Source organism: Phragmites australis, chromosome 5 (genome assembly GCF_958298935.1).
Source record: "Phragmites australis chromosome 5, lpPhrAust1.1, whole genome shotgun sequence".
Classification (NCBI taxonomy): Eukaryota; Viridiplantae; Streptophyta; class Magnoliopsida; order Poales; family Poaceae; genus Phragmites; species Phragmites australis.
In genome coordinates this window covers 5,205,463-5,219,639 of record NC_084925.1, presented here as the reverse complement: position 1 = coordinate 5,219,639, position 14,177 = coordinate 5,205,463, and the positions used below count along the sequence as shown (strand labels likewise).

Here is a 14,177-nt window from a genome sequence, read left to right as displayed (position 1 = left end):
CCTCTCCAAGCCTTCTCTTGTGTGCCGCTACATTTGACATGTGTCGAATATAGTCCCCTCTTGTGGGTCTATTTCTATGAACTACGAGGTAGTCAGGGATTAAAATTTTTGTTGAAATTTTAGTGAAATTTTGCGAATTTCAGGAATTTTGGAGGGGACAAAATAACTAATTCCGAAATTTTCTTCCACTGACATTTGTGATTCACATAGCAAAGGACGAAAAATAACTAAAATTTCATGAATTTTGGTCTTTTCACCGGTGGAAAAAAAAAAGTAACATGAAATTGAAATCCTGGAAGTAGCAGTAGCCAGTAGGCAGTAAGCTTCTCTTGTTGATGCATTAGGCCTACTCCCCATTGCAATATCATAGACGTTAATTACATTGCCACTTGAGATTTTCTTTTTGCCTGCCCACTCCACGTGGCGACCTCGGGCTGGTCGCGGCTGGGTGGCTTCGACGAGGCTGCCATGTTGGGATCGGAGGCCGTGGGGGTGGGCACGATGATGTGTATACGCGGCGTGCGTGGCTCCTTGGGAAGTCGAACGATCAAGGAGAGTTACATTTACAAGAACTGAAGGCTAGCATGCATGTTCAGACTTTCAGGCTAACCCGTGTCAATTCCACGCCGGGATGTGGCAGGAATATTAAGCATGAACTTTGATCTTCGAGGAACTATTTTACCTGTTAACTAAAATCGAGTGACAAAGTACGAGGTTTACGAGTATTCTAATTTCCAACCCCTTTTTCTCTAGCCTAGGAATCGAATCTTAAGGCCACAGGGCTGCAGCTCAGATTTGAAGTTTGTAGTCTAAAAAAAACAATTTTATTCTTTATTTTTAGCATAAAATAAAAATAAAATGATTCATCTAAACATTTTTTTATATGCACATCTCTAATTTTACGAATTCTTAAAGCTATAGATACCTATCTTTAATAATTTTTGAATCTGAAGCCCTACTAAATAGGCTAGTCACATGCAACACTCACAACTCCACCATTACATTATCTCAATCCCGCACCCTATATCAAAACTATATTCTCCTCCTCTCAAAAAGAAGGGGGGAAAAACCTATCTTCCCCAGCTCATTTTCCTCCCTTGACATTGTTCCAAGTCCCAACAAAGAAACAGGGCAATGGCCTAGTGATGGGGAGGTTGTATAACCTTTCCGCCCACCCGACTTTGAGTGGTAGGACCAACCAAACCAACTCTTACGACATGAAGAAGAGAGGCAAGGGATAGAGAGAGATTCATTTTCATCCTTCATTATTAGTTCCAGTTAAGTTACAAAAGTAGCATTCCTATGTCAAAAGAATATTACACTCGCCGTTACGAGTCAAGAGCCTAATGCAGTTAGATGAACAGGGACATCCAAAATACAATGCCCAGCACCAAAAGAGCATGATAACTCAACTACCCACTGCCGCTACCAAAATAAAATGAAGCAGGGTAGCAATGAGATAAATCCTACCGACCTAGCAGATCTCGCCTAATCCCCAGAACTGGCTAAGCCCGACAGACAAATTTTCGCTGCTCCTCCCGCCGGATCTCGTTTAAACGCCAGCACTTGCTGGTGCCATCCTTCCAACAGAATTTACAGAGCAAATGTCAGCAGAGATTATTCTGACCCTAAACGACAGCAGCAGGAGCGCAAAGGCACGCCGGTAAGTACCAAGAAACCGAAATGGGTAAAACAAGGTTGCACCCTTGGCAGGACACCAGAGTCTTAAGGTAAAACCAAGCAACGGTACGAGGCCACATTGGCCGGGACTTGGTATCACTATCATCTATACCTTCGATCTACTTGACCACAATCTACTTGACCACAGAGTCACATTGTTACGCTGCCTGAGAACTGACCGAGAAGCTTATAAATCTAGAATCTACAATGGAGCAGGGAACACCCTCCATTACGATGCCGATGATTCCCCCTCTTTCTTCCTCTTCCCCTTGTTTACAGGCTTTCCACCGTCAGCCGGCTCGGTGTTTGGAACATGATCCTTTGTGTAGATGATGCAGTCGTCAAGAGTGTAGATCCGGAGGGCAAGCGAAGATACGGTTGCTGTCTTGATAGCTGCTGTGAAGGAGGACCAGTACCACCAATTGTTCTTCAGGAACTCAGCTTTTATCATGCTCTCCAACAAGATGGTTGCCAATACCACCTAAAAAGGGCACAGGAATGATTAATCAGACAAGGAATAATGCTGAAACAATTTCAGGCATAACTGAAACTGCATTTACGAAGACTTGAGTTAGAAGGTAACAACAGAATTACAGATTTCCAGTACCATTTGGGTCTGTCACACCTCCAAATTGGCCAATTAAGTCCCTATAATTCTAAAAAATGTTATTGACCTTGTTTTCTCAATCTGGTGACAATAGACCTTACACTTGTCATTTTTAGTCAAACACAGGGCAGCAACAAATAAGGCAACATTTCAGATGCAAACCATAGTAAGGGTGTAATTGTGCAACCTATCTAGTTAGAGCATCAAATCAACATGAAAAAATTATGGTAAAATTTTTACATGCACCTCTCAGTTTACCTATGTACAAAATGTGAAACTAAAATGTATTGAGTCAAGAATTAGGAGCCACAAAATAAGAAAGGTCTGATAAATCAAAAGGAGAAAAAAGTGCTACCATCACAAGAAAATTTTATGTTATTTTTTTTTTGTTTCTTTTAACACATTTTGAGTTTGAAGTTCAAATTTTATGCCTGCTACAACAGAGACCCCAGCTTTTATCCTAAATCTATACACTGCATTACCAAAATTCCGGGTTCCTTTTATGTTGATTCGGTGCCCCAGCTGAAGCAGGGTTACATAATTAAACCCTAAGAATGGCTTGCATTATGCATTGCCAACATATAAACTAAAGAGTGATGATAGAGATGTTGCATGCCACACTTTTGAGCATGGTCATCAATTGAACAAAACTTGCCTTCTAAAATTGTGGACAGCACTTCTGACTAAAAACTTAGTGCACTGTACTGTAACCAAAACTTGCTACCCAAAAACACTAGTATAAATGGTATTTGGTACTCACTGAAAAGAGCAACCAATACTATTTAAATAGGTTTTATCAGTAAACAGGAAGGAAAAAAAAAGGCTGACATACCTGGGATATTGATTCTGCATCCTTGACAAAAGCACGCCATGAACGTCTTCTTATTTGCTGAGACTTTGAGGCTCTCAATGCTTCCTCAGGCAAAGCTGCGTCTACATCAAGCAAGTTTATCTTTAGCTGCTTTAGGATATGAGAGTTCCTTCCTATCACAGGCCTCAATGATGACTCCGGAACCAAGCCCCCATTAACAGCTAGCAATCTTGTTGGTTTGCCTCTTGCAGAAGATGTTTCCTCGCCAGAAGTACTATCCCTGACAGGCTTCCTTGATTTTGGCATCTGCTCTTCACCTGCATTGCCAGGACAATCTTGACCAGACTTGGACTCCTCCAGCCCGTTCTTTTTGGCAGACATTGCCTGGCATTCCTCCAAAGAGGAAGTCCAATCATTTGGCATATCATCATATCTTTTATTTTGACTTAGCACAACTGGCGGTTCAAAGAAAAATGCAGGTGAAGGCACAAAAGATGGAACTCCATTTGATCCAATGAGCCCAATCTCCTTCACTGTTTCCGTGTTTGAATCATTTGTGACAAATTTTCTGCAAATTTCTTCAAAGTCATAAGGGCATGGCTCCAATTTTCTGTTGCTAGATGGATCAATGGAACAATTATGATCTGCTGGATCTTTTTCCTTTGTATCAGACTTGATACCCTTCACTTTTGGCTCATCATTTTCCTTGCTTTCATTACGAGAATGATTGCTTCTGTTGCATTTTCCACCATTATGCTCTTCATATTCTGTTGATGTAAGATAAGTCTCATGACAAGTTAAACAATGATACCGAGAAGGCCATATAGGTTCTAAACAGTCGCAGCGATATGTTCTTTCTTCAGAACCTGATTTTGTCTTCTTTCCTCGCCTTTTCGAGAGATCACTAGTGTCCTGGTCCAATTGCAGGCCATACTTTTGCTCCAAAATTACAAAAGCCTTGGTATGTGGAAGGTCTATGAGTGGTCCAATCTTTGAAAACTTGGACGCTGGAGGATCACTAAGAGGAAAACTAGCCTGGAGATTAAGTCTTTGCCAGAGCAAGATAGAGTCTTTCAGTTCTTTCTCCCTAGGCTCATAGTCCCTTAGCCAGTCAACAAGACACTTGATTTCTTCATCAGATTCATACATAACAACTGATGCTGAGTTCCAACCTCTACAATCAAATGTAGACTGAGGATAGCTGCTAACCATGCTAATGTCTCTGTACTTGGGTATCAGCATGCTTCCATCAGCAACCAACCAAGGACGTTTACCAGGTCTTGCTATAACCCAGTACAATCGACCCACCAAATCCCTTCCCAGACAGTCTCTTCTCAAGGATGCCATAGTGAGCTGTGACTCTACTGTGCTAATTGAATCCTGCAATTGTGAAATCCTATCCAATAAAATCTTCATTTCATTGTTATCAGCATCATGATCAACTACTGTGGTTGTTGATGCTTCCAGGTTATCTTGGAATGATCTACTAGCATTCTTGTCAGGCAACTCCCCATTTGGTGAACTGATAACTGTAGTCAAATGAGACTCTCTCATATTCAAGTTATCATAAGTACAACTTGTGCTACCTAATGACTTCTCACAACTTTGGAACCCTTCACCGATAGCATCCCCATCAATCCGGTCAGTAGTTATCCCTGATGGTTGTTTGGAAAGTCCCAAAGATGTATTTCCCTCAATCAAAGATGCACTGGATATGTCATTGTCAGTTTTGTAAGGTCTACCTACATTCAATTGCCCAGCAGGAGCCCCATCAGCTGGGTTGTTGAGGTTAACTCCAACATTAACCTGTTCACTCTCTTCAAGATGGTCTGATGCTGTGGGCATGCCACGCTGCTGATTTTCCCCAAGTCCTGAACTATTACCTAAATGTTCATTTTTGATCCATCTACCTTGTCTGGCGCATGAAGTCCTTATTTCTACCTTATATTTCAGCTCTTTCAATTCATAATTCCAAGACCGAAACTTCTGCTGGAGATCAACGGACTTATCTGAACATTGATCTAAATGTTCCCTAATTAGAGCTGTGTTGAGCATTTCGTCGCATAGAAATTTCAGCAAATATATTCTCTGCATTTTGAAAATCAAAATGATACATCAGAAAAATCTGTCACTTATCTGCTATGGAAAACAGCATAAAAAAAGATTAGGTAATACTACCCCTGCTCGTTTTATAAGGCCTATGTGTTTTTTTAATCTTGCTGCAAATTATAAGATTCGCATGCACTGTTCATTTATTGCTATTTTCACTCTTTTTCCCTTACTTATTTCATTCTCTTTCCTAAGCATTTATACATTCTGACAACTAAACTATTATCTCCCATCTTAGTGATTTTCTAAATCTATGCGACCAGTTAAAATACGCTTTATAAAAAACAACTGAGGGAGTATTAATAGTACAGTATGATAATAGAGAACAGCACATCCAACAGGCTAAGTAAAATCATACCAAGATAAAAGAGCACGTGATATCCATAAACTGATAAAAGCATACCTAATTACAGAGCCAAAAAAATCTTGAAGGCATCAATAAAATAAGTGTTTAACAGTAAAATAGTTAACCACTGAGAAAATGAGCAGTTCACAGCAACTCCTTGCATGAAATGCAAAGCTCCAAAGAAGCAAAATTTGGATATAATATATTACTAACATAGCACACCATATTTTGATGACATATCTAGGGCTCATTTAATTTTGAAAAAAAAAACCATATTTAGGGCTTCTTAGGAAAAAAATGGGGTTGAGGAGCCTAACCTTTCTAACATAACCGAGGCTTGATCTTACCTGAGATGTTACATCAATGGCAAACTTATAACAGCTGCATGGTCAATCTTGGCCACATCGATTGCAAACTCATAACAGCTCCAAGTTCAAGCTTATGCCGCAATAATGGTTTGACCTTAACTAGGGAGGGGGCCTAAGTTTACAGCAAACTTACCTCCCACATAGGATCAGGCAAACTTATATCCAGTGGCTACACTCACAACTTTCCAGCAAAAACAGTAAGTCTGGGTTTGGCATTGCGGTGGCTTTCTAAAAAGCATTTATTCTTACTTTGCACATAACAATTAGTTGAAAGCATATTTTTTGGAGCAATAACAGCAAAATGTAACTGCAACAGGTAAAAAATTCATAACTAACAGAAACTGGACATGCCAATGCAAAAACTTTGGTTTAACTAGAGGGTGAGATCTGATAAGTATAAGCCATGTAAAGCTAGCGTGCCCATATGGTCTCACGAATCCCAACTCTTTGAACAAGTGAAAAGAACTTCATAATTCGATGCCCCATTCTTAGCAAAAGATAGATTTGCATGGTTCTCACATTTTCTTTAGCTGGGATGAAGGAACACCAAGACTCAAACAAACATTACAGAAAATACAAGAAAAACATTTCAAAGAGTAAAGAGCCAAGAACTGAACTTCACTTCAAAGACAAAGAGAAAAGACAAACCTCTGGTATGCTAAGCTCCCAGTACTCTTTCTCTTCCATTGCCATAGCTAACTTATTAACTGCATCATAAAAAGCATGAGATTCCTCCCCAACATGCTTCTTCTGTTCTCGCATCAAATCTGCAACATTGTGATCAGGATGCGCTCTCTTTCTGCCTGCCACACATGATGGGCAGTACCAGTTTCCTTCTGGTATGCGAGCTAGTGGTGGATTCAAGCAGTACGTATGGTATTCCGAGTCACATTTATCGCATAGAAGAACACTATCGTCATCTCTATCAATGCCACATACTTTGCAAACACCATCCTCCCACGGAGCTTTGGGCATGTTGTTTGCTGCAGTGAGAATATCAAGTAACTCCTCATTGAGTTCTGAATCGTCATCCTTGTTACAGAGGTACTTATCAAACTTCTCAACAACATCGAGTACCTACACCAGCCAAATTTAAAAATATAAAATAAATTGAGTAAGGTTTACCACAAAATCATGGCCGTATTTTGTAATAAATGGAAATGTTGACAGTAAGGCTAATATGTACTTGGTGAAAGCTAGTACCTAAGCATTATCCTAGGAAGCATAAATTGGTGTTTAGAAGCGCAACTGGTTAAACAAAAATCTTCCGGAATAAAAGGAACTCTTATGTGTTTGTTCACTATTCACAATCACTTCAGAGAACTGAGAGAAGCAAACTAGTAGTGACTGGCAAATCAAAAGAGTTGTAAAAAATAACTATTAGATTATCTTTATACATCAGTATTGTTAGAAATATAGAGTCCTGATCCCTTACGTTTAGGTTACTAGAGTCATTATCCTGTACTATCTCATGTACTCTCTATATATTGCCCCTAACATGTTATCACATCCAAGTTTTTTTTTGGACATCGCAACTCGTCCAAGTATAATCTAATCCTTGTTGTCAGAACATCCAATCCATTGTTACATACAGCAAACCCTTAGGCATATTAACAATACCATGATGGAAGATTACTGTGAGGTATGGTAGAAGCTAAAATTATACATTGAACAGAAAAGGCAAAATTTTACAGGGACAGAAACCAACCTCTGTCTTATATAATGACTCAAAACTCTGAGACAATGCTACAACCATTTCCAGCACATCAGGTCGATCACCAAATGCAGTGTGCAGATTACAGATTACCTGCAGACAAACAAAAAGACACCATAATTTGACCACAGAACTTCTTGCAGGAACCTCATTTTAAGGCAACACAGGCGTAAATTAAAACTGCTGAAAACAGCACATCCATCAAAATGCATACATTTATTAGCAAATATCACTCTAGCAGATCCACAAAATATAACATCTTTTTTGCTACATATCTTGAGCTAAGCTCATATTATGAACAAAAGTACTGTTCAAGTTTTATTTAAGAAAAGCTATAGCTTCATGTAAACTGATAATAAAAAATAAAATAAAATCAGCACACTAAAGTTCAGCACTAACCTTTTGTATATCCTTTTGTAACTAACCTTTTGTATATCCTTTGGTAACTGCTCAAGCACACACCGCATGAACATAAGAAATACTTCACAACAACTTATTTTCATTTTTACTTTATGGCAAACCTGAATAAAATGGAATATAGTTTCAAGATTAAATTAAACACATTACTTTAGACATACCATATCTTAATGTCTTTGCTGGATACCTTGGCTTTATCTTAAGGCAACTAAACCTCGTCAGCATCGTAAAGCTCACTCAGTCTATAGAACTAGTGACTAGTGAGAAAAAGGGAATCATGAATAATCCGTGGTTATGCAAACCAGTTCTATAGAAGAAGGCTTACTGCAATAGCAGTAAACTAGCATGACATGATAAACCAAAAGCCTAAAACAACAAATTGACAGTCAATGCTAGAAGTACGACCACGGGTACCATGACATAACTGTCTAGTTTTCATGGAAAAGGGCAGAAAGAGGATAGTATCAAAATAATGCATTATTTCAAGCAATCATATGAATGCAAGGAGATTCCTTGAAGGTGCGTGAACATCTGTAAAGAATATGGGAAAAATATCACATGCGCATAAACACTGAATAGTATAGAACAAGGTGTTAAAGAAAAGCTTACTTCTTGTACATCATCACGAAAAGCTTCCCAAGATCCACGATAAGCTCCCATAGCCAACCTTATATCAATTGTGCGAAAGTCCAAAGGGCGAGATACCATACCAGGAAATCCAAGGATACCCTCATCCTCATTCTCATTGGAATTCGTTAGAGTTGTTCCAAGCAAATTTCCAAAAAGCTTTGATTCATCTGAGGAAATAGCACGCCGCAGGGCAATACGACACTTTTTCATGATAGCCTCTGAGATGGAAATAATGTTCTTTTGTTTTCTTGGTTTTTCAGGATTTTGCGGTACTTTTACACGACATGCCTCTGTCAAGACGGACAAAACAGCTTTCTGAAAAGCAAACAATGTTTTTTAGTATATTTTCCAAATAATCTCCTAGCTCTAGGAATTTCTGAGTAAAGGATACACAATAAATATCAAGGTGAAGACCAAGTTTAATTTAATGCTGAATTCATTTCTTGTGCTCCCTCCAGTCACAAAAAGGCGATGTTTTGGACATCAGCGTGCCTCCAAAACGTAGCTTTGACCTCTAATTTCTGTTGTAATATATTTTTAAAATAAAGTAAAATTATAATATTATGCAAGTAACTTTTGTGACAAATCTAAATATAGCATTCTAAGCTTAAAAAGTGTGACTGCATGTTCCGAAAACAACACTGTTTTAGGACTGAAGTGAGTACCAGTCTGGTGGCTTTCCTCTTCTGGCAGCTATATACAAGACTTCGGTGAAATTTTGATGAACTGGCACTAAACTTCAGATTAACATTTAATAAAAGTTTTCTGATTGAAAGTACATCTAGCCCTTATATATGGTTTTGTTAATTAATGATAATATATATAGACTAATAACGTTATTGAGAATTGTTAGTAGGTTGTTCCATAGTTAATGCATATAGAAGAAATATGCATGAGCTCTAGGTAAATAGGGAAATTGAAAGTGCATCAAGATAAATGAGCTCTTAATGATGCTAGGTGATGGTCATGAGGAGAAGGAAAAGCTCAATAAGATTGACAATATGCAGGAAGGCTAATAAGTTACTTGTGGAGATAAAGTAACTTGTGGAGCTCAAGTAACTTAAGGTATAAAAAGGAAAAAAATACAACCCCCCCAAAAGTCACTTGGATTTTGACTTTCCCCCCCAAAAGTTATTTTGTTGCAAAAAACCCCCCAAAAATTAAAAAAATTCTAAAAAAAACTAGAGACAATTCTAAAACCTTCTGTGAATTTTTTTTTTCAAAAATAATATCCTTTGCATCATATTTCATGGAGAGGAAGTTTGGAAAAAAAAGAAAAATATGCAGCTCATTTATTAACTCATGTTATTTTAACTTTGTCATGTCTACCATTATTTTTCCTACACAAATAATTGTTTAAGTAAACTAATAAAAGTGGTTTCACTAATTTTGGGGGTGTTATGGATTAGTTATGAATTAATCTATCTGCAACACATTTACTCAATCCTGCACGTTACAATAATTATTTCAAGATTTCATGTATTTTTAAAAGATAGAGGATCATGTAAGAACACTAAAAAAAATTGTTTCATGATTTTTGGATTAGTAAATAATTAACTATGCATTTAACTCGAATTAATAAATGAGCTGCACGTTTTTCTTTTTTTTCAAACTTACTCTCCATGAAATATGATGCAAAGCTATTATTTTTGAAAACAAATTTCACAAAAGGTCTTAGAATTGTCTCTAGTTTTTTTTTAGAATTTTTTGTGATTTTTTTAATTTTTTTTTTGAATTTTTGGGGGTGTTTTTACAATAAACCAAACCTTTGGGGGTTTTTTTTGCAACAAAACAACTTTTGGGGGTGGGGGGGAGTCAAAATCCAAGTAACTTTTAGGGGGGGGTTGCATTTTTCCCGTATAAAAATTGTCAATTAAATTTTATGGACTAACTCATGTGAATTGTGCTTGAGAGTGAGTTGGAGTTAGGATCTATAAAAAAGCATGAGTTGAGTTGAGATATTATATATGCCAAGAGTGAAGAACAAGACTGAACTCCATATATGATAAAGTGAATTTATTGAAGATGCCGAATACAAAATGGTTTTATATGGTAAGACGGTGAAGGACAAGTAAGATTCAGCTGTGATGGGCGGTGAAGCGCAAGCAAATAGCTTGGCGCCGAAGGACCAAAACGATGCTGAAAAGCGAGTGAGGGCTTTGCACCTATACCGTGCGAAGTCATGTGAAGCTACCGGTAATTCACATCAATCACATGAAGAATCAAGAAGAGATGAAGTGAAGATGATATAACAATTGGCAACCCTCTAAGTTTGAAGGAAAGAAGCAGTACTTGAAGGTATTCAAAGGCTCAATGTGATTCAAATGTGTTTTATCTTTAAAATTGAGTATATGTATGCCGCACCATTAAGAGGGATACAATGTAAGCTATTTGTAGTATCTCAGATGAATTCAGTTGAATGTATAACCCTCTAAATAAGTTTTTCATAGAGTCTAAAATCGTTGAAATCGAACTTCGGGATCAAAAGTTATCGCTGTTTTCCAGAGGACCAGCTGTGCTGAACTCGGATACTCCAGGTTGTCCGTCTCCGGGTGAGGTTCCGAGCCAAGTGGTCCGTTAGGGCCTAAGTGTTTCACCCAGATACTCCGGGTTTCGGACCCTCTGAGTTGTACTCCGATCAGGGCTCTCAATTATGCGTTCTAGTGCCAACCCGGAGACTCCGGGTCAGTAAAAAAAATATGTAACTGCTAGGTTTTAGGGTTGGGTATAAATACCCCCTCACCTCCATTCTTTGTTGTTACTGCTTTGGCACAAAAGAAAAACATTCTAAAGCCAAAAGAACTCCCCACTCCATTTTAGTGAGAGATTTGAGAAGAAAAGTGAGTTGGGTTGAAAGATTGAAAGATTAAGTGCAAGTGAGCTAAAATCCATTCTTGAGAAATCGAATTCATCGGCAAGAAGTTCGCGAAGCGTTTGTTACTCTTGAAGCTTAGAGTTCCTATGTGGCTAGGTGTCGTAGACGAGCACCAAGGTTGTGATGTGCCGCGGGAAATTTGTAAAGGCTTCAATTTCGTCTCTGAAAGGGAAGGAATCAAAAGTGAAAACCAAAACTCAAGTGTGACCGAGCTTGGAGAGGAAAAAGGTTAAGAGAGACCCAGCTCACATGTGACTGAGTCCCTCAACGGAGACATAGGAGCCTCTAGAGGAGGTATCCAAACTTCGGAAAACAAGTCGCGTGCCTCCTCTCTTGTTTTCATGTTCTTGTGTTCTTGCTTAATATTTGTGCATTTTGCTCGATCTACTTGTTCGTGTGCATTTGATTATAAGTTCTCCGTAGATCTACTTGAAATCATCACTTGGAACACACGACTTCATTTGGTTTGAGCTAGAACCCTTTAGGCGCTGTTTAATTTCAATTTTGAGTTCATTCTCAGTTAAACCTGGAAGTTCCGAATTTAGCCCGAAAACTCTGGATATTGTACAATTAGCTCTGAACCCGGAGTCTTCGATGAATAGTGTTTTCAAGATTTTTCAATTAATATTTTTTTGCATATCTTTTGCTAGATGTAAGTAATCTTTGTCACACTAGGATTGTAACATCCACACTTATTTAAGGTGATTGTGCACTAGTTGAGCTTTGCATATTTAGGATTTTTACTTGTGAAAAATTTGTTAGTTTATTTTTCGCTGTAAGTTTAGACCTACGGTAAAAGTGGACAAATTTTTATAAAAATGCCTATTCACCCCCCTCTAGTTGACATCATTATCGTTTCAATTGGTATTAGAGCTAAGTCCCTCTTTTAGAGCTTCACCAACTAGAGAATAAAGATGTCAACTAGTAGATTAGTGCATATAAAACCACTCCTATTAGATGGCTCTAATTATATTGAGTGGAGTACTCGCATGCTTCAATGTTATGACCATGGGTCCTCAAATAAAGCGAGTCGTAGATGTAAGCATTTTTTCTCCTAGTGATAAATTCTTATCGGTTGAAGAGGAAGAGAAATACATAAATCTCAATGCTCGAGCCACTAATGCTTTATTTAATGCTTTGAGTCTATATATGGTTGAATCCATCATGCCGTTTGAAGACACTCATCTCATTTGGGCCACTCTTAAAGAAAGATATACTAAGTCCAAATATGATGTAGAAGAACTTCTTCCAGAGTTGTCATTTGAGAAATGTTCTACTTCATCATTACATCATGAAGAGCACCAAATGACTTCCTCCCTTGTCCAAGAGGATATCACTTTGTCATCCACCTCAACAGTTGACAAATCCGAGCAAGGTAATGATACAGTGAGTGGGATTAGTAAGTGTTCAAACCTTTCTTTGAAATTTGACAACACTACTAGTGAAAATTCCATATCCACTAGTGTTGTTAACCCTTGCATATCATCTAGTGCAAAAATACCTATTTATCATGATGATATGATCAATTGTCCTCATTTTAATGCATCTATTTCTATTAGTATTTGTGAGACTAATATTTCTAAGGAAATAGAAACTTACTTGAGACAAAGTTTAGGTGGAAAAACCTCAAGAAAAATCAAGAAGAAAGGTCCATCTAAAAGAATATCAAGAGGACGTGCCATACATGTCATCAATATGAACATTATAGCATGGATTGTCCTCAATTTAAAAGTGAAGCATCCACTTCTCTAAGGTATTCATTCTCTCACACTGATTCTCCATTGTGTCTTATGGCAAAAGGTAAAAAAAAAAAGGGTAAGTGAGGATAACCATGTCAATGTTAGTTTTAGTGCTAATGATAATGATAAGTTCGGGTTTGAGAAAAAATGATGTTTGAAATGATAAAACTTATGCGCATAATAGAAGGTCACGACGAAAGCTTCGAAAGGCAAGAGGGATTCCTCATTAAAAAAATAGAAGAACTTAAGACCTTAAATGTTAAATATGAAAAACTTTAAGAATCTCATAATTCGTTATCTAATCTTTATGTGGATCTTAAAATTAAGCAAATTAATCTCCAGGATTGCTCTTTGAAGAAGAAGAAGAGATCCTTGATCAAGGAACAACAAGAGAAGAGTTCTATGAAGAAAGAAGCTCCATCATTAAGAGATCAAGAAATTCTCATCATGATGATCAACATGAAAAAAAAGGCCTCAAACCATTTTAAGATCATACAAGCGAAGAGGTCAAACAAATAGTCATCAAGGTGAGAAGTCTCAATAAAAAGGCTTAGTGACAAAATTTGCTACACATCGTGAAAAGGGATAAATTGGTAAAAATTGTCTCAAGGGTAACATTTCTAAACCTAGCTCTTTCAATAATGATCAATATTTGCTTAGAAAGGTTAAGAATGATACTTGTGTTACTAAGGTGATTAGTTCACCTCATTCTAATGCAAGAGATATTTGGATGCCTAAATCTCTCGTGACTAACCTTAAAGGAGCCAACATAGTTTGGGTACCACAAAATGCTAATTTGATAAATAGATACTTAAAGATGCATTGAAGACTTAGCTCACTTGAGAAAAATTTTATTACAAATCTCATATCAAGTTTCCTTT

At 37.6% G+C, this 14,177-nt stretch overlaps 1 protein-coding gene across 3 annotated transcripts in view; it reads right to left on the bottom strand.

The window, feature by feature from the left end:
- Positions 1-1,236: 1,236 nt before the first annotated feature.
- LOC133918544 (methyl-CpG-binding domain-containing protein 9-like) overlaps positions 1,237-14,177 on the bottom strand; it is a 36,704-nt gene continuing 23,763 nt past the window's right edge. For all 3 annotated transcript variants that reach the window (XM_062362459.1, XM_062362460.1, XM_062362461.1), the window contains exons 7-11: positions 8,662-8,997; positions 7,630-7,728; positions 6,570-6,998; positions 3,120-5,186; positions 1,237-2,161 (exon numbers count right to left, since the gene is read on the bottom strand). In XM_062362459.1, coding sequence (XP_062218443.1) covers positions 1,910-2,161; positions 3,120-5,186; positions 6,570-6,998; positions 7,630-7,728; positions 8,662-8,997 — 3,183 coding nt within the window. In that variant the 3' untranslated portion in view covers positions 1,237-1,909. The remainder of the gene's footprint in view (positions 2,162-3,119; positions 5,187-6,569; positions 6,999-7,629; positions 7,729-8,661; positions 8,998-14,177) is intronic.